General features: G+C 36.4%; 4 protein-coding genes across 9 annotated transcripts; 3 read left to right on the top strand and 1 right to left on the bottom strand.

The window, feature by feature from the left end:
- Positions 1 to 1,836: 1,836 nt before the first annotated feature.
- Positions 1,837 to 5,252, top strand: rgs9bp (regulator of G protein signaling 9 binding protein). Its single transcript, XM_016480887.1, has 3 exons — positions 1,837 to 2,247; positions 3,753 to 4,059; positions 4,502 to 5,252. The coding sequence occupies exons 1-3, from the start codon at positions 2,158 to 2,160 to the stop codon at positions 4,867 to 4,869; spliced, it is 765 nt and encodes a 254-aa protein (XP_016336373.1). The 5' UTR covers positions 1,837 to 2,157; the 3' UTR covers positions 4,870 to 5,252.
- A 1,079-nt stretch (positions 5,253 to 6,331) lies between these two features.
- Positions 6,332 to 10,979, top strand: mcur1 (mitochondrial calcium uniporter regulator 1). Its single transcript, XM_016480876.1, has 9 exons — positions 6,332 to 6,774; positions 6,905 to 7,024; positions 7,106 to 7,209; positions 7,541 to 7,642; positions 9,608 to 9,649; positions 9,790 to 9,861; positions 10,001 to 10,054; positions 10,136 to 10,250; positions 10,557 to 10,979. The coding sequence occupies exons 1-9, from the start codon at positions 6,645 to 6,647 to the stop codon at positions 10,610 to 10,612; spliced, it is 795 nt and encodes a 264-aa protein (XP_016336362.1). The 5' UTR covers positions 6,332 to 6,644; the 3' UTR covers positions 10,613 to 10,979.
- Positions 10,972 to 15,063, top strand: dph2 (diphthamide biosynthesis 2). 6 transcript variants are annotated; one of them, XM_016480830.1, is made up of 7 exons: positions 10,972 to 11,532; positions 11,995 to 12,155; positions 12,243 to 12,355; positions 12,478 to 12,698; positions 12,791 to 13,474; positions 14,086 to 14,280; positions 14,404 to 15,063. In XM_016480830.1, the coding sequence occupies exons 2-7, from the start codon at positions 12,018 to 12,020 to the stop codon at positions 14,559 to 14,561; spliced, it is 1,509 nt and encodes a 502-aa protein (XP_016336316.1). In that variant the 5' UTR covers positions 10,972 to 11,532; positions 11,995 to 12,017; the 3' UTR covers positions 14,562 to 15,063. The 6 variants fall into 6 exon arrangements, with proteins under 6 accessions (XP_016336316.1, XP_016336323.1, XP_016336298.1 ...); XM_016480837.1 differs by having other exon boundaries at positions 10,972 to 11,537; XM_016480812.1 differs by having other exon boundaries at positions 10,972 to 11,553; positions 14,404 to 15,062.
- Positions 15,064 to 15,089: 26 nt separating this feature from the next.
- On the bottom strand, positions 15,090 to 19,328 carry ncf2 (neutrophil cytosolic factor 2). The gene is made up of 14 exons (XM_016480863.1): positions 19,098 to 19,328; positions 18,817 to 18,899; positions 18,566 to 18,674; positions 18,213 to 18,347; positions 17,521 to 17,628; positions 17,346 to 17,405; positions 17,098 to 17,141; positions 16,813 to 16,954; positions 16,550 to 16,618; positions 16,157 to 16,258; positions 15,799 to 15,950; positions 15,603 to 15,714; positions 15,314 to 15,422; positions 15,090 to 15,201 (listed from the first exon to the last, which is right to left on the bottom strand). Exons 1-14 carry the CDS (start codon positions 19,269 to 19,271, stop codon positions 15,104 to 15,106), a joined length of 1,497 nt encoding a protein of 498 aa, XP_016336349.1. The 5' UTR covers positions 19,272 to 19,328; the 3' UTR covers positions 15,090 to 15,103.
- Between the last annotated feature and the right edge of the window lie 337 nt (positions 19,329 to 19,665).

The following is a 19,665-nucleotide window of genomic DNA, read 5'->3' as shown; positions in this document are numbered from 1 at the left end:
AAAATTTTTCTTTCACCAGAATGATGGGAAACATAATGACACATGAGTCTCAGACACAACTCAAGGGCTACAAAACCCTGAAGACAAGTCATGGTAAGTTTCATGTGGTTCAAAAAAATTGCATTGTTTTTTTTTTTTATGTTATTTGTGATAAGTTGTTCAACCCTTTTTCTTCTCAGATTAAGGACAAGTAAAAAGACAAGAGAATTGGAAAACAGTCAACCCTGATGAAATGACATGCTTTATTGTCTGTTGAACAAATTACCTTTGTATTGTACAATATGCAACGTCACATGTAAAAGATGTGCCTGATTAAATGTACAAAGAAAAAAAGAAACCCAACTCATGACCATAATGACTGTGCTATGCTAGACGGTGAATGATAAAACATTGAGAGTAAGCTATTATTATTATAGTACAGTATATCAAAAGTAGATAATTGCATTAGTAAAGTTAAAGGGTTAAATAACAATTTTATTAGCCTATGTATGCTTATCAAAAGTGTAATTTTCATTATTTGGTGATAATTAAACTGTCCACTGGGGAAGTTGTTTCTGGGTTAAAACTTGTAATAACTACTTTGAAATCACATCTCAAACTGTGATAATCCGCTGATTATATGTTCTTAAATAACATAATATATAATAAAAACTTGAGGTAGCCAACAAGCCTACAAAACTACCAATGTTAAATGCCAAGAGAATCTGATTTATAATCTCTTGGGTAGAGGTTTAAACAATAAGGCTAGATGTTGAGAATGGACACAAAACCTAGTCTGTTGATAATTTAGGCCTATTTCTTCTCACATTCATGTGTTTGTATTTCCTGTCAAATTGCTTCATATATTGTCCAAAATGATATTCTATATGTTCGTCAAAAAAGGATTTGCACCTGTATGGTCTGTATGGTCATGGTTAAAATGGGATAACCAGACCAATCCAGCAGATATATTTCAGGGATTATTTTAACATGCCCCTAATCTAATTTGACCTGAGACAGAGGAGACTAATAATTGCCTGACTAATCCTTGTTTACATTTTTTATATATTCATTGTATATGTTTAGATTGAAACTTTATATACAGGTGCATCTCAATAAATTAGAATGTCGTGGAAAAGTTCATTTATTTCAGTAATTCAACTCAAATTGTGAAACTCGTGTATTAAATAAATTCAATGCACACAGACTGAAGTAGTTTAAGTCTTTGGTTCTTTTAATTGTGATGATTTTGGCTCACATTTAACAAAAACCCACCAATTCACTATCTCAACAAATTAGAATATGGTGACATGCCAATCAGCTAATCAACTCAAAACACCTGCAAAGGTTTCCTGAGCCTTCAAAATGGTCTTGAGATAGTGAATTGGTGGGTTTTTGTTAAATGTGAGCCAAAATCATCACAATTAAAAGAACCAAAGACTTAAACTACTTCAGTCTGTGTGCATTGAATTTATTTAATACACGAGTTTCACAATTTGAGTTGAATTACTGAAATAAATGAACTTTTCCACGACATTCTAATTTATTGAGATGCACCTGTTCTATGTATTGGAGTTCATTTAGTGTAAGCGTGTGACAAATCTGGCAATGTCACCCTGGACATGTTGGTTGACCGTTACAAGAACCGCAGCAAACACTGGACCACAACTTGCCCCTCAGGGCCTGGCCTGTCATTCAGGCACACACACACAAAGAGAAAGGAGAGAGAAAGAAAGAGAGAGTGATGGAAGTAGAAGAAGAGGGGATTTCTGGAGGAGCTAGTGACGTATTCTCAGGCCCCAGCATCTCCGCACCTCTCAGCAGCATGTAATGAGCTTAACCACATGGCTTCAAAGGGGTCAATCGTATCAGATTATCACACTCGACTTTCACATCATAATGCTCCACACCTCTCTGTTTTTTTCTTCTGTTCTTTTTTTGGAAACCTTTGTAACCTTGACCTTTTGTAATCTTTATTTTCCTTTCTAAGATTTTTATTTTTGTAGGTGAAAATTGATACATTAAGCTTTCAAAGGTTCAGCGAGGACTGGCAGCTCAAATATGGACCATAGTTTACTCCAGCTAAGACAAAGGGTGTATAAGGGTTGGTGAGTTTGGGGGTGGATGGTAGCTTTTGGAACAGGGATTCAACCTTGTTACCTTTGAAAACATAACCCAATGCCACTGTGCAACAACAAGGTCGCTGACGATGGAACTTCAGCACAGCCACTGCAAGAAGGAAAAGCAATGGTGGACTCCCTCATCAAGGTGAGTTGATATTACATGATCCAATAACTGAACGTTCCTCTAAACAAACTTTTGTGGTGATATCATTTCTAATCATTTTTAATAATCGGCACCATTCAATAATTTTTTTGCTAACAGACTGAATATTATATAAAAATATTATAATATAAATCTTTCCCTAAATATTATATGTTGTCATATATTTTCTCTTGTGTGGTCTAATGCTAACTATTATGATAAAAAAAATGAGGGGAATACATCAATTAGATTATAAATATGGCAAAAATAATTTTCCGTTTATTTTCCATTGTGTTTAAGACGTGATGACAACCTTGTTGAAGATGCCAAAGCATGTGCGTGTCCTCATGTCTCCTTATTTCTAGGCTGAACATGAAAGCATCTTATAATGGTGTGTTCCTCAAGCCTTAGGGTGAAAAGGCACTATCTCTGAGTAGGGGTGCTCCACGCTCCACTGCTTGATTATCTTCAGTGGAGGCATGTGTCAGTACTCAGACTAGAGCAGCAAAATTACCTGTTTACTCCGTTCACCTACTTAAGCATTAATACATATTCTCTTCAGACATACAGTTTAAAGAAAAATGTAAAAACGATTAGCACTGATCAAATCTTTTTACATCTTTTTCAAATTCAAATGGCCATAGACAGCATGTACTAAACCAAGATCCCAAAAGTTTCCAAAGCTTATCCTGAAATAGCCATCTTATGACAAGCAGATTATAAGTAATATTTGTCACTCAAACTAATCCTTAGTCTATCCATAATGATGTTTGATAACCTGAACAGTTATCTAACCTTATAAAAAACAATGATATGTGTGATTTTATAACATTAAAGGATCATGCGACACTGAAGACTGGAGTAATGGCTGCTGAAAATTCAGCTTTGCCATCACAGAAATAATGACATGTTAAAATAGCCTACATTAAAATAGAAAACAATCATTATAAATTGTAATATTTCAGAATATTACTATTTTTATTGTATTTTTTTATCAAATAAATGCAGCCTTGGTGAGCATAAGACATCATTTGATTAAAAAATCTTACCAACCCAAACCTTTGCATGGTACTTTAGTATATATATTCAGATTTGGATTGGATTTAAAGAACCAAACAAAGATTTCTTACAAAAACTCAGATATGTCCTTTTTCCTACTTCTAGAATTGGGAAGATTTTTTTCCACCACAAGCAGTATTGTTTAGTCTAAAAAAGGCCTAATGTATGTCAAGTAAACCAGCTACCTTGTGCTCTATAAAACTTGGGATGGAGGTAATTAATGTTTCTGAACCTGGGTCAGTGAGGTATGTTAGCATTATTAATAACTGCACTCAGAACAGTTTGGCTAATGTATGACCTGTTATTCTGAATGAAATCCTATTGTGCATTCAAACCTTTTCTGTTTATTAATATGAGATATCAGTCTAGATATTGAAGAATGATAACCATATATTATTTTATTTCTAAAGTTAAAGTTCATAACTCCATATTGATCTGATTTGACTCAGGTGGTGGCATGTTATCGGCACTTGGCCTCCTGTGTTGGTGGATGCACGGACAATTCCAGCCTAAGACGTGATCTTCGGCAAACACGAGAGCGAGCCCAGACACTAGCGCTGTCCTGCAGAAACCACCTGACAGCTCGACTGAGGGATAAAACATTACCGGAGGCTGAGAGGAAGGAAACAGAGCTGCTGTGGGTGGCATTCTCCTCTTGTCTGGAGCTCTTACATGCAGACATGTGCAAGGTTTTCACCACGGTCAAGCACTTTTCCCTTGCCAATAACAGTGCCATGGTGCAAACAGGCATACAGGGTAAGCATGCATAACTGTAGCAGTTTCATGTCAGATTACGAATTATTTAAGACTAGTGACAAACTGCTGACTAACTTCTGTATATTCCTCAAACATATGAATGTACAGGTGCTGTCATATTTACAACATTTCAGCAAAATTTGCCATGGAAAACCATTGACAATTGTCCAATGTTCATAGTACAGTCTTTACAGAGCCTTACAGCTTTTTAAAACTATGTTATGGATTTTTTGTCTACTTAAAGGTTTTCGGAAAGGGATTTAGTCAGCTGAACAATCAATATGTTGTTAAACAACAGTAGAATCCATTGAAAGCACTGTACTTCATTCCCTTTAAACATTAAGGTATTTGGATCTGGTTTTCACAAAGTAACAGTAAATGTGACCGCACCTTAACTGTCACAACCCTGTAATTAGTCTGATACACGTATTTGCTTAAGCAGGGGGGACAACAGAGGTGGCAGCATGGGCCTTGAGTCTGCCTGACCTGCAGGAGGCAGGTGACGGGTCCCAGACATCCAGCATGGAGGGTCAGGAGCAGAGTCAGCTGGAGCAAGAGATCGCACAGGTGGACCGTACGCTGGAGGACATGGAGCTGAAGGTCAATGTGCTGCGCTGGACAGTGGAGGCGCTGGGTCCTCAGTATGCTGACCCCGTCAGCACTGACAGCGCTTCGCTAGCGCTGCTGTCCATCGACGAAGAGGCAGCTCAAGGCTTTTGCAGGCGCAGCCAGATGTTTGCAGTAATGATGCTGTGCGGTGTGGCGATCTTTGCCATGGTGCTATCAGTGTGTGTGGTGTTCCTGGTCTGAAGTCTTATCATCACTTGTGTTGTGTAGGCTTTTTCTTTTCCAGAGGTCTCTTCAATTGTGTTCAGCCAAACATCAACAGTCTGTGTACTTATTAACTATGTAACAGTTCCTTACTGTTGATCTCAACAGAGCCCATGAGTCCTTTTTACACATCAAAAAACTGCCATTAACTTTGGGTGTGTGATCTTTTATAGCAAAAGAGAGCCTGATGAATGAATCTTCGCTCTAATGCAGAACTGAAATGTGAAAATTCGGCAAGTAGTAAAATCTGATTTACTTTCTGATTTACTGATGTACTTTCAGGATGCTGTATATAAACATAAGTGGGCTGTTCATAAGCTGGTTTATCATGTTGTACCTTCAGAACTCATCATTTGTTTTAGTTTACACTCACACAAAATTTAATACATTAACTATTACCTAGCAAGTCTGTACTGTCTTCTCAAAACACCACCAACAGAAACGCGTAGGGCTTTAATGTGTTATCCACATGTTTTTATCTATTGTGACTTCTAATTATTTACTTTACATCAAATGTCTAGAAACCCGGTACAATAGCCAGAAACAATAGAACTGTTTGTTTTAAAATGTTAGTCATAGTTAACTGGCATTAATACTCAGTCACTAATAATACACCAGTAGAGGTTAATTGATAATAAAATATAGGTAAGAAAAAGTTTACAGAAAATGAATATTGTAATTACCTCAATTTGAAGGTTGCTTTTTCAAAGAGATTTGAAAAAGATTATTCCAATGGTGTTACAGAGTATTTTGAGACAATGTTGATAATCCTTTTGTTTTCCTTCATGCACTGTAATTTCTTCATTTACAAATGTCTCATGAATATTATATTTTATAAAATAAATGCATTTTAAAATAAACTGTTACAACCAGTTTACTGAATGTGTTGTAAGATCTGTCAGGCAACATCAGACTGATATTTAGAGTCAGACTCTACTGTTTCTCATGTTTATTGGTAGAAAGTTGTAATATCACATACACACACACGCATGGTAACTGTGTCAACAATATTGTAAACAATATTTCGTTTGTGTTCCTGAGGTTGACAATAAACATGTTCTGAAGCACCTCTCTTCACTTACCATTTGTTGAACAATAAAAATTAATAATTTTTAATCATTTGAGGTACTATTTTGTACTCCGCAATCTCAATTTTCACTGATGTTCCAAAGATCACGAGACAGGACGAGCATCAGCAGCTGTATTTGTCCCAACTTATCAAATCAAGATTGGTAAAAGAGTTTCTGATCAAGTAGGAGTTTACACTACAGAGATGGTAGCAATATTATTAGCTATCAGGTGGATATATATTTATTTTATTTTTTTTCCATTCCATCAATGGTAGCCCAGTAAGCCCAGTAGGTGGCGGGAATGCACCTATCGTTTGTTTGCCAACCGCCATAAAACGCCAAAAGAAGAAGAAGAAGAAGAAACGTCATTGTTTACTCGCTCTGTTACAGGAAGTTTGACAGAGGTGGATCTGTCACAGAGAAAGGAGAAAAGTTTAGAAAACTTTATAGTGTTTTTTTACACTACAACACACGAATGTGTTACAGTTTCGGTTATATACAATTCTCCTGAATTATCTCAGGAATTTAAGAATCTTTGTTCTATGTAATGACTTTAGGGGACGGACACAGGAGAAAAGCAAGATCATGCGGTCACATCAGGTCCCCCGCCGCGATCCCGCAACATTTTAATGTCCTCTACATATTTAGTACTTTATATACAAACAAGTGCTTATCTTCAGCAGAATGATGTCTGCACACAGCAGCCATCTAATCTCAGCGATTAGATATGGATTTAACGGAATAAGGACTAATTCTTTAAGGTCTGACACGCAGTTCTTTCGGCTTTTGAGAGGTTCACGCATGTTGGTCAGAGGTATGTATGCACATATGTATTTTTTTGCTATTAGAAGTGATACGCACGTCTAGGTTTGCAGATATTCTATTTGTTTACTAATGACCAGTTCTCTATGATTTGCATATTTCACTCATTGTCTTTATTTCAGAGTTGAGTACCTCAGTTAAAACAATACAGTATGACCTGAAAAAATCAGACATAACTAAGTCTGGCAATAGGACGTTATTCTTTGATACTCATGCAATGGTTCAGCTGCTTGAGGAAAGTGGTAAGATTTCTTGTCTGTGTTTCTAAATACTCTGGCTAATTCCAATTCAGTGATTCATCAAAATGTTCCGTGTCCTTTCAGGTTTCGTGACTCAGCAGGCAGAGGTCATCGTCAATATGATGGTAAATATCACAAATTCAAACATGGACGTTATGTACGGTGACATGGCTACCAAAACGCAGCAGGTGAGGTTTTCATTGTCCTTTCATGCTTTTCTGATTGTTTGAGTGGACCATGACCTGTGGCCAACACTTACTGATTTAGCTAATGTGAGGTGTGAACCAGAGCTCTCATGAGGTGTTAGTTTGTGTATTCAACTTTTGATGAATAATTTGTTTGTTGTGTAAACGACTGTCAGATTCATGGTTGGCAAACGATTACCAAAGTTGATTCTGGTGTGATGTTTTTAATGTACACATTAAAAAAATGGCTCTGTTGTTGTCTATGCAACTTCCCTCATATCAGAGCCCAGGTCAAAGAGGTCAGTTACTCTACTTAACTAGTTCAATTTTACAGGAAATCATGTTACAGAAAGTCATGTCTCATATTGCTGCTGTGAAAAAGGACATGATCATTCTGGAGAAGAGTGAATTCTCAGCATTACTAGCAGAGAATGAGGTGAGGTTGTGTGATCTATTATCATCATCACCCACTCCATTGCTATACTTGAAAATAATTTTTCTGTATTCAGTGTGATTATACACTACCGTTCAAAGGTATAGGGTCAGTAAGATTCTTTAGTTTTTGAAAGAGGTCGCATGCTCACGAAGGCTGCATTTATTTGATCAAAAATAGATATATTTTTACAAGTTAAAAATGTTTAAAAATCTTAATTCTTGGGTTTGCAAAGATGAATTTTCAGCAGCCATTAATCCAGTCTTCAGTGTCACACGATCCTTCAGAAATCATTCTGATATGATGATCTTATTATCAATTTTGAAAACAAGTGTGCTGCTTAATAATAAAAAAAAAATTATGATTTTTTTTTTTTTTTTTTCAAATTTTTCATGATTCTTTGGTAAATATAAAGTTCAAAAGAACAGCATTTATTTGAAATAAATCTTCTGTAACATTGTGTCTTTTGAACAATTTAATGCATCCTTGCTCAATAAAAGTATTCATTACAGTTTTTCTCGATTGCTAACACACTATAACTGATTCATTTGGCCCAATTTTCCAAAACATTCATACAGTTCTTGAAACAAAGACACGTTTCTCAAAACTTTTAACACATTTCACCTGTTTCCAGACACGTTCCAATTTGCTCAGTGTTTTCTGCAAAACTCTACACAAAAACACCATCATTTTGCACAAGTTTAACCATGTTCTCATTCAGAAAACACAAACACACAATATAATTAACTCAAGCGTCAAAAAAATGAATTCAAACAGCACACATTTATCCATGTGTGAACATTAAGTAGCAAAACTGATGACACACAGGTCAGAATCGTAGGATGATACGACCATGTTCTTCTGCATGGACTGACCATGAGGGAAGTTGGCCTACGGGCTCATCTACAAGGTTTCAATACTACTTACACAATACACTTACAATATAATTACAGTACATAGTAGCAGTACTTCAGATGAGAGATACTGTAGTACATGTTGTACACCCTCAAACTCATTACTGTTGGATTTATTTGTAGCCAGCCAAGTATGTACTGTATTTGTGCAGAACTGAGAGACGACTGTCTGGGGGAGGCAGAGAAGTCTTGTCAGAAGACTTAGAAACTGCTATAACAAATAAGGATACTACCAATACTGTAAGGCAATTTGGCAGAGGATGCTGAATGAATGAATGAATTTACAGTAATTATTTATTTATTTATTCATTCATTATTTATTTATTTCTGTAAAGTAACTGACAGTATATTCCCATGTGTGTGTTTACTGTATATTCAGTTGTTTGGTCTTTGAACTTTTCTCTTCTAATGCTTTTCATCTACTGTAAGATCTCTTTACAGTAGTGGAATGAAAGTAAACTTTTCTTAAAGTTTATTGCTGAATTTTACTGTATCTGCACCCCTCTATTTATGTCGTATACTGTAACAGACATTGACTAGCAAAAGGATTCCTGTTTCCCAAAATCTATGTTTTGTAACAGTGTTTTGAATTGATCTCACTAGTGTTCTCTAGGGCGTGAAGTAGTCTGTGTATTTGGCAGGTTTGTGTGTCATCTGAGGCCAAAGTTTGAGTCCGACAAAAGAGAACATGTTTTTGACTAAACTATTTGATTTTGACCTGGAAGTTTGAAGTTTTCACTAGTTGGTGTGTAGTTTTGAGATTGTGTTAATAGTTGTGAGCAAATGGTGAATTGTTTCATAAACTGTGTGTTAGCAATCGAGAAAAACTGTAAAGAAAAAAACAACTTTTGAGTGGTAATGTAAGTATATATTTATAAATCTTTCTTTCTGCCATTTCTATATTATCTTGGTGAATTCGAATAAATATAACATAATAGTTGTGAAATAAAAAGTTTGCCATTTGTTTGCCAATTGCTTTGAATTTACTTTTTAACAGCTTTGTGCATTCACCTAATGAAGAAGTATTATGTACTGTATCTTAATTCTTTTACAGAAAATCAAGGTTGAGCTATCACAGCTAAGAATACAACTCACTGTAAGTAAATGAAAAAAACTTTTTAATGAAAAAAATGTTTTGCTTTGCTATTCAGAGCTTGTCAAAGAGGCATACATTATACATAGGTCTTTACTATGTACAATAGTCATTGTAATTTTCCATTTTGTTTTGTGCTGCAGGATGTGATAAACAAAAGGCGTGCAGATGCCATTTTGGATTTGAATGTAGAAAAAAGCTGTGTGAAGGAGTTGGTGAGTACAGTGAAATAATGACTCCCTAGAAGAACAGGTTTGGAAGCTTCACCGTCTCTGAAATCCAACGATTTGTTGGTTATTTGAGTTGTTGCTGGCAATAGAGATGCTTTAATTGAGATGTTTGCTCTTGGTACAGACAGCCGACTTTGACAGAAAGCTTATTGGGACCAGGAATGAATTGATAGAAATGGTGAGACACGCCAGTGTTTAGGACAATAATGTCGTCTTGATTTTTTGTATGAAACTTTTTAAACTGGATTTTCTTTCTTAGCATTCTGAGCAGGATCGTCACGTGACACAGACTAACATGAAAATCGACACAGAAGTGGCGGGCCTGAAGACTATGCTGGAGTCACATAAACTGGATACTATCAAATATCTGGCAGGTAAAAAAAAAAGTTATATTTTTTTTAAATATTTTGTTAATTTTTCTTGTTTGCACACTTGACTTATCAGTAACTTAAATTGATATTTCAGTATATTCAGATTTTTCCACCACTGGTCTCTGTAAAGATATTTTTACACACAGCCACAGAATGTCCTTGTTGTATTAATCATACAGATTCAGAAGTCAAGATTAACTTTTATTGACAAATTAATTTATGAAGTCATTAAAAGAACAAGTTTGTAGGAGACTTCAAACTTCAGTATTTATTTTGATGATTCATGCTTTATTTTTGTAATTCTTCTAGGTTCAGTATTCACGTGTCTCACAGTCATACTTGGATTCTATCGGATATGGATGTAAACATCAGCAGATTTGTTCTTCCTGAGAAAATGTCTCATCAGCCTTGGGTCATAAGAAGATCTGTGGTATTCACAGCTCCTGTTGGAGCAAATGTTCATTCCTGCATTATTATATCAAGTTCTGTTAGGAAAAAAGTAAATCACATTTACATACCTAGATGGTACCTACATAGTGCTACATCTTGCAGTAGTTCATGATGTTCATTCTTATTAAAACCAATGTCAACAGATGAATGAATCCCAAGATAATACAGTACACAAATATGCCAAAGAAGGTGCAAGGTATGTTATAAATCAAAGATTCTTGCAAATAAATATACATACACATTTTTTTAAAACAAACAAACACACATGGTCATTTTTTAAAACACAGCTATTAACTTTGCATTTGTTTATGTTGTGCATCAGATAATGTCACATTTTTATGTGTGATGTAATGATGCCGTTTAAATACACAGCATGTTTAAACATGTCACAAGTAATAGTGCTGTTGTACTGAATATTGGTACACAGCTGTGTACAAAGCTCTGACAAACAGTTGTATGATGTCAATGAAAGTGCATCGGGTTGTTTTGGTAATGATTTAAGGAATATAGTACATGTATTTGTCAAAATGATTTCAATTCATGTTGAAAACTTGATAAGAGGTGAGAACTAAACGCACAAGATGAACAAAAAAAAGTGTATATATTTTTATTGTAATATGGTTCTGATTCAATGTAAGTCACAGTTATTCTAATAAAACATTAGTCTTGAATTATTGAATTGTTTGTGCACATTCTGAGGTCAAAATAAGGAAGTTGTCACAGTCTCGCAGTCTCTCCAGGACACTAGGGGCAGAATGATGACCGCAGGTCAGAACTAGGGGCTGAACGACGAAGAAGAGCGTGCCGTGCTCCGCTAGCTCACGTGGAAAATAACGTAATGTGTTTCTGTATTTTGGTATGTTGCGTTTTGTTGTGGTTAATTATAATATGTAATTTGCCTGCACGCATATTAAGTTATAAGATTAATTTATCCATCGGTCAACTAATTTTAGCTGCTTGTAGATATTCCGATAGCAACTTATTAGACTGTAGAATGTATTCGAATTATGAATGTTGACTGCAGTTAAAACAAATCTTGTCTTCAGGGTAGGAAGACATAGCAGTTGTATATTTTAATAAAAATGTGATTCACTTCTAGGAAAGTCAGCGTCATCCCAATGTAAAACCTGTCAATATTCCGGGCCTTTAATGACAGCTCTGAGCTACATTTATGGTTGGATCAAAGTGAAATATAATATTGTGTGCTGTTGTGGGGAAGGATAATTGCTTTGATATGTTTGGTCTTTCCTGTAGTATGAAGAATGGAATACTGAACTATAACTCTGATTCTCTTTAGACCCAGAGTACTCCTGCCAGAAGATGACAGATGCTTTCAGTAGCAGCAGTGAGGCAGTGTTTCAGCGCACCGTCAGTGTGTCCTTCATCGCGACGGGCAGCCATGCTGGGAATCAGATAGCCGAGACCTGTCAATTTATCACTAGTAATCAATTCAAGAAGGCAAGACAACATCTTTAGAAGTCTTCTGTCTTGTTTACTCACACCAAGTGTCCAACCGATCTATTTAGGCGTCTGTTTTTATCACAGGTAGCCTTACAGTTTCCAGATGAACTCCTGCCTGGTGCCGTCCGAGTCTCTGCCGAAATAGAGAAGGAAACCAAAGCCAAGACATTCATTTTAGGAGACACATCCTATGGCAGGTAAGAACTGTTTTCGTGTACATTACACTACATTTTCACAGATGTTTTTATCCTGAGTGACTCGGGTTCATTTTGTGTGGCTGCACAACCAGAACTCTGATTTCTGTTTATTTCCTTTTCAGCTGTTGTGTGGATGAGGTAGCGGCAGAACATGTGAGAGCAGACTGTATAGTGCATTATGGGCCATCTTGCCTCAGCCCATGCAGAAGACTACCCCTTCTGTATGTGTTTGGCAAGAGACCTATTGATGTCCAGCAGTGTGCCGCAGCCTTTAGAGAGCTTTATCCTGACTGCCAAAGTCATGTCATCGTACTGTATGATGTCACCTATTCACATGCTATAGGTAATTGTTACTGTTTAGTCTATGCTAATGTTTAATAATGCTCATTTTCATGAATGTGTGCATGAAAGTTCGTTTATCTCATCTCTCCTCAGGTGATCTCAGGACACTTTTGTGTGATATCTACCCCAATGTTGTGGTCTCTCTTCTAAAAACAGATCATTCCTGTGGTGCTGAGCTGATTCGGGACAGCTGTGTGGACACTGATCACATAGATTCACAGGATGATAGAGTCATTTTGAAATTTGGCAGACAGTTTAGTGTAAAAGCGGGGCAGAGTGTTGATAATTACAGTATGTTTTACATTGGCCAGGAAGGCTTGACTCTTACAAACTTCATGATGACCTGGAACCATTGTGCCTTCAGCTCATTCAATCCAGAAACACACACAGGACGAGTGGAATCGGTTAAAATCAACAAGGCACTGATGAAACGCTATTATGCCATCGAGCGGGCCAAAGATGCCAGTGTAGTGGGCATTTTGGTGGGCACCCTGGGTGTCGCTAACTATCTGACCATCATAGAGCAGCTAAAAGACATTATTCACAAAGCAGGCAAGAAGAGCTATATGTTTGCTATGGGAAAGATCAATGTTCCCAAGCTCGCTAACTTCTTGGAAATTGACGTTTACGTGCTAGTTGCCTGTCCAGAGAACTCACTGCTGGATTCAAGTGAATTCTACAGACCTGTGGTGACTCCCTTTGAGATGGAGTTGGCTTGCAATAAGCACAGAGAGTGGACTGGAGAATATGTCACAGACTTCAGAGATTTACTGCCTGGTATGTCGTTGACTCATTTCAACAAATCATTCTACAGAGCACTAGAAAAGTATTGTGATGTTAATATTGTGTCATTTAATATATTTCTACTAAGAATATGTGACCCTGGAGCACAAAACCAGTCTTAAGTCGCTGGGGAATATTTGTAGCAATAGCCAAAAATACATTGTATGGGTCAAAATTATCGATTTTCCTTTTATGCCAAAAATCATTAGGATATTAAGTGAAGATCATGTTCCATGAAGATATTTTGTAAATTTCCTACCCTAAATATATCATAACTTAATTTTTGATTAGTAATATGCATTGCTAAGAACTTCATTTGGACAGTTTTAAAGGTGATTTTCTCAATATTTAGATTTTTTTTGCACCCTCAGATTCCAGATTTTCAATTAGTTGTATCTCGGCCAAATATGATCCTATCCTAACAAACCATACATCAATGGAAAGCGTATTTATTCAGCTTTCAGATGATGTATAAATCTCAATTTCAAAAAATTGACCCTTATGACTGGTTTTGTGGTCCAGGGTCACATATGGGCCTTGAATGATGTCAAGTGTATATATAAATGTTATTGTTCTAGGCATCTAATAGGAAACATATATTATAGGTGGAAGCAGTCATGTGGGCTTCCCTCAGCAAGACCAGTCTGCCATTGAGGAAGAGACCACAGATGTCTCTCTAATCACAGGAGCTCTGCGAACATGTTCCACCACCTCATCGGAGATCATAAATGGCACATCAGAGTCTTCTTCACTCGTCCCGAGAAATCAGACTCTCACTGTGGCTAATACAAACACAGCAGGTATAGAGTCGGAGGCCGTACTGAACTGTAGTTGCAGTAGGAATTCTTGAACTTAGTAGCTTGAAATTGACAAGTTTGAGTCATGCAAATGCAGAATATAATCATGATCTTTTTGTTTTGTAGCATCATTTTTGTCTGGCCGCAGTTGGCAGGGACTGGAGCCCAAACTGGGGCAGACGCCAGTGGTGAAAGCTGTGGAAGGACGGAGAGGCATTGCCATCGCTTATGAGGAGGAGGGTGTGGGAAATAAAGATGCTTCAACACCTCTTCAAAAATCATAAAAGTCATTTATTATTGGACTGTCATAAGAAATCATCAAAGGACTACTTTCACACTCACAGCATATGAATTGCATCAGTATACTGAGAAGGATGTAATTGTCTGTGATAATACAGAATATCTTTTGGGAACGTGTTTTAATTCCATTGAAAAGGGTGAGTGTTCCTGTTACTGGCCAAAATCAAGGAAGGTAAATTAATATTTGTTAAATATAAGAATGTTAAGTTCTATTGTGTTACCAATGGTAGCAAATTATAGAAAGCGAATAATAGAAAAATGTAAATTATTTCAAAAGTGATTTAATGTTGTATTGTTTGTCTTTATAGTCAAACAAAATAAAACTCATTCTCCTGACTTCAAAAATATGACTTCAATATGTGAAATGTGGAACGACTACCACACAACCAAACTGGGATAGTGAAGCAAGTTCTGGCATGAACTTGACAATATTAATTAAAAAACAGGCCCTAAAATACTGCAGGTTTCTCCCAAATGATCAAATCAACACATTAGTTGGACAACACATAACTGCTGGATGAATGATTCATTCACATTGCTGATCCCCATTAAATGCTTTAACAAAGGATGATGGGAATATGCCAATCTTCCCGTTGCATTGACCCTCAAGCCACTCATCATTGACTGAAAATGAAACAAAAAGTCAACAGAAATAATCTTCAGAATACCTTAATAGTTCATACTGTATTTTATGCCCATATTAGTAAATTACAAGTATCACAGTTTCAGTTCCTACCTTTGGAAAGAACTGTGATGACGTTCCCCTGTTTGAAATCCAGGTCTTCAGGGGTAGAAGAGTCATAAGAGTACAGAGCCACCACTTTCTCATGAGGCACACTTTTACCCTTTCAGACAGCAGTTTTGGGAAGTGCCAGAAAAGAAATGTTGCGGGTAAGTTACTGGTAAAGCTGAACAGCAGTATGTCTTATTTAATATTACTATTTTCAAGTGTAGTGTACAGTAAGCTATATTATGCTGTTAATTCAATCTGTGTGAGCATAGATGAGTCAAGTGTTGTATTTTACCTCAGTCAGTGAACACCACAGCGCAAGACGGTTATCCTTCACACTATTCCACACAGCCTCCATTTCAGAGTCCTCAAGATTCACTCTCTCATCAACACCTTCTTTGGCATAACTAAAAAATGAACATTACAACTTTTTTTTTCTCTCCAGAAATGTTTCAATATGGTGCTGGGAATGTTATAATTGGTATAGTTACCATAAAGTTAACGTTGATGCAGGCAGCTTAAGTTTAGAGCTTATCGTCTGAAGAATGACACCATATGATTGTCCATGTGCAATTCTGACTGCTATGGTGAACCGAAAGTGCACTTTCACAATGCAGCCTGAGAATTCCCTAATGTTATTAGTCTGTGAAGAATACAGCAGAGCTTGAGAAATAATCTTATTAATAATAATCAATATGTTCATGATGCCATAAACATAATGAGGCTGTATCTGATAAAAGTTGGCCTTTCAATACGTTATGTAAGCACTGTGTGATAGCTATGTTAGTTGATATCCATTTACTGTTAATAAACTGTGATTATATCATGAGTATGTAGGGAATACTGAACCTCTGCATTCACAGTCTTCAGGCCTTCTGTACCCACTGGTCTGCTAGGTGGTGCTCTTCTTGGTGGAGCTGGTATATCATCATTTTCATTTAATGGTTCAATCTATAAGAGGTCACGTGTGATATTTCTTAATGTAGGACACAAAAAGTAATTTAGCTCAAATGTTAGGATATTATCCATCTAAAAATAAACCACTCAACTTGCATGGTTTACTTTATGTAACAAAAACATTTTATTGTTATCATAATTATGAATGCCTGACTCAGAGGTATGACTTTCCCAGGTGCACTTGAAGTCATCAAATGTGGATTGTATGATACATATTCGATTTGTTACTGTGTCCCTACTGGTGTTTGAAATACTGCATATTTGTTCAAAATGCAGCTACTGTACCTGCATTGGTTTTGACGTCATTGTAACAATATCCAAGGGTTCAAGGAAGTTATAAGGTACAAGGCCCCGCTAGAAATAACAAGAGAACAAAAAAATAGACAATAGGGCATTATTATCGGTACTTTAAACACACGTTGATTACATTAGCATTGGACATCGGAATGTTCTCTTGACAGTGAACGCCGGCTCTCACGTGGAACATTTTTTCTGTTCCCAATGTACTTTCCTTTATGATTAACTTGTTAAATCTACCAAAAATATACCTTCTCATTGAAAACAACAGATGCCCAGTTGTCAGCTCCTTTCTGAAGAACGAAGACAATGTTGCCAGGCAACACAGCCAGCTCCTCTTTGGTCTCAGGGTAAAACTCATAGAGAACAGTGTGTGGCTCACCTTCAAATACCCTGATGATTATAACATTTACATTTATGTAAAACAAGAGGACAAAACAATACAAAAACTCCATAAATTGCAAACATATTTAAGCTATAGTTAGAAGGTAAGATGCATTAAATAGTGTTTTCCATGTCCATGACCCTAAACGTACCTTAGTACTTCTGGGACTTTTGGTGTAGATGGAACATTGTCAACCTAACAATACACAAATTAAAGAAATGGCTTGTGGTCATTAAAGTAACAGTTTTGAGCATATAGCCTACATTAAATGTGTACCATTAATGTATACGCTTATCATTAACATTATCTTCAAACCTCTCTCTGTTACGCTTATTTTATGCTAATGTTAACATGTTAACAATTTCATTACTTACTTGACTTATTAACAACACTACTTACTTGAGGCTGAAGTGGAGCAAACCCAGAAAACTCATCTGCAGGTACAATAGAAGACACAACCTATAAACAAAAAACAAAACACTAATCTTAATCAGTTTGTCTGATTTACTGGCCAAATAGAAAATGGATCTCTTCGGAAGCATTGCACACTGTACTGATGTGATAATGGGGATACCTTGGCTTTTCCAAGATAGTCCCTTTTCTCCAGCTCTGCCACATAGTGCTTATTGGGTTTGAACAGCAGCCCAGCTCGAATCTCTACCAAAAGAAAGAGCTTCTGCTTCTGAAAAGAGGAAATCACGGTGTTGATCAGTTTTAAAACAATGCATTAAGACAATCAGCACCTACAATTCATGCTGTTTGCACTATGCTCATCAGTGTAATATAACTTGAGTTTATTTATTTTTTGATTTGTTTATTTATTTCTTTTTCAAGGGTATCCTTGGGCAACAATTTTAAAATGTCATATTAATTTGTCATTAAAATTCTTACAAAAATGTCACAAGAAGTAGAAGGATGACTAGTGACTAAGTAAAAGACATCTGTCTTGTGAATTTTGTCCCCCATGCAGCTTACACAACTTCCCACAAAACCTACCCAGAAACAGTAATTATGCAACACCAAATTTCACCAATTTCTAATTAGGAAAACTGCAATATGTTACAAAACAACAGCACATATAAGTTCATGCCCTTAGATTTTGTTGCCTCAGATAGTAACAATAATTTAAAACAATTTTAAAATGAATTTAAAATTAAATAATAATTTAAAACTAACGATTTTAAAATTGGTTTTTATATCACTGCAAAAACTGTGCAAATTATTCAATGACCGATGTTATGTGGAACACTTTTAGCAGTTACATACCAATATGGCATCCAGAGCATGGTCAATATGGCTGAACTTGGCGTCTGCCCTCAAGCTTAGTGCAGTAAGAAGGTTCTCTTGAGCTTTCTCCCATTTTCCCAACTGAGCCTGTACTAGTCCTATGTTGTGCAGCACCTAAATTGCATATGACAAAATGACCATATCAGAGAACGGACTGATACGTCTGAAATAAGTTATCAAGTGGAATTAATCAATCACTCACACCACAACTCTTAAGTATATTAGGTATACTATTAGGTATAAAACCAATGATGGTCAAACAAACAAACAAACAAAAAAACAAGATTCTGTGTACATGAAGTGTCCAATGTACGGCACATTTCTGGTCTTACCTCACAAGCATACAGTTTATATCTCAGCCCTAGAGGTTTGTAATCTATTAGTTGATTTCCTCGTAACTGCTTGAACGCCTGCTGGAAATCCAGAAGAGACTCTTCAAACCTGAAGATACAATTATGAACACTGTCAATATATAGATTATGAACAGTGTCAATGTATTTCTCCTGAACAGACAGTATGTGGTGTTTTGTAGTCTCCTCTAAGAACACGGCATTAAAATATTTTTTTTAATTAATGGCCTTACCTTTCCTTTTTGTAGAATGTAACTCCTCTCTGAAAAAATGCCGCAGCCAGGTGCTCATCTTTGCCAATACTTCTGTCAAATGCCTTCATATGTATAATAGAAATAAATTTCCCCATAAAGAGTGAAACCACTTTTACTTCCTTTTTTACAGCCACAAGCTTTTTTAAAATAGCAAAAACAGTGTCAAATCATAATTCAAAGAGGATATCAGTCTAAAAAATACCTTATTTAAACACTGTTTTCTTCAGTAGCATAAAAAAGAATCTGCCATGTAACTGTACCTTTTCAGCTTCATCTAACTCACTGTTGTTCAAATAAAGACAGCCAATGTTGAAGAAGATCTTGGAGCTTTTCTCCTCGATGTTGAGGAATATCCTGAGAGCAGAGGCTGGGTCTCTTTGCTCCACACAAGCCACGGCCTCGTCCCACTGACGGAGAGTGCTTACAAATGACATGCTCCCTCAGAAGACAATTAGCAATGAACAAATGAACGCTGTTCTTCTCTGTTGTGAGCCCAGCAGAGGCAATCTGAAACTTTTACAGCGAACAAGTCCAGCCCATGCTCTGAGAGAGGAAGTGACCAGCTTCATGACGCTGGCTTCTTTATTTCTTGTTTCCTCACTTGCTAGTGGAGTAAGTTCACTTTTTGGTGTTAGTAAGACATATTTATTAAAGGATAAAAAAAAACAGGCACTTATTTTATTAGTTGCTTTTAGGTGTGAAGCACATATTCTCTCTTACAAAAGAAGTGCTGTGGTGTCATGATTGTATCAGGTGGTAAAAACATTTATGATGCCTTCATATATACCATGGTGCTAAATGATTACCAAATTAATGTACTTTGGTATT

This window comes from Sinocyclocheilus anshuiensis, unplaced genomic scaffold (assembly GCF_001515605.1).
Source record: "Sinocyclocheilus anshuiensis isolate Anshui unplaced genomic scaffold, SAMN03320099.WGS_v1.1 scaffold613, whole genome shotgun sequence".
NCBI lineage: Eukaryota > Metazoa > Chordata > Actinopteri > Cypriniformes > Cyprinidae > Sinocyclocheilus > Sinocyclocheilus anshuiensis.
This window is presented reverse-complemented; position numbering and strand designations above follow the sequence as displayed.

Bases quoted from the DNA above. Each gene is read 5' to 3' on its own strand.
- rgs9bp (XM_016480887.1), top strand. From the start codon at position 2,158: ATGCCACTGTGCAACAACAAGGTCGCTGACGATGGAACTTCAGCACAG. The intron at 2,248-3,752 runs GTGAGTTGATAT...GATTTGACTCAG, and splicing joins TGGTGGACTCCCTCATCAAG to GTGGTGGCATGTTATCGGCA. The intron at 4,060-4,501 runs GTAAGCATGCAT...TTGCTTAAGCAG, and splicing joins GGTGCAAACAGGCATACAGG to GGGGGACAACAGAGGTGGCA.
- mcur1 (XM_016480876.1), top strand. From the start codon at position 6,645: ATGATGTCTGCACACAGCAGCCATCTAATCTCAGCGATTAGATATGGA. The intron at 7,210-7,540 runs GTGAGGTTTTCA...TCAATTTTACAG, and splicing joins TGGCTACCAAAACGCAGCAG to GAAATCATGTTACAGAAAGT. The intron at 7,643-9,607 runs GTGAGGTTGTGT...ATTCTTTTACAG, and splicing joins CATTACTAGCAGAGAATGAG to AAAATCAAGGTTGAGCTATC.
- dph2 (XM_016480830.1), top strand. From the start codon at position 12,018: ATGACAGATGCTTTCAGTAGCAGCAGTGAGGCAGTGTTTCAGCGCACC. The intron at 12,156-12,242 runs GCAAGACAACAT...TTTTTATCACAG, and splicing joins CTAGTAATCAATTCAAGAAG to GTAGCCTTACAGTTTCCAGA. The intron at 13,475-14,085 runs GTATGTCGTTGA...CATATATTATAG, and splicing joins CTTCAGAGATTTACTGCCTG to GTGGAAGCAGTCATGTGGGC.
- ncf2 (XM_016480863.1), bottom strand. From the start codon at position 19,271: ATGTCATTTGTAAGCACTCTCCGTCAGTGGGACGAGGCCGTGGCTTGT. The intron at 15,715-15,798 runs GTAACTATACCA...TTCATTTTTTAG, and splicing joins GCATCAACGTTAACTTTATG to TTATGCCAAAGAAGGTGTTG. The intron at 15,202-15,313 runs GTAGGAACTGAA...TTTCATTTTCAG, and splicing joins CATCACAGTTCTTTCCAAAG to TCAATGATGAGTGGCTTGAG.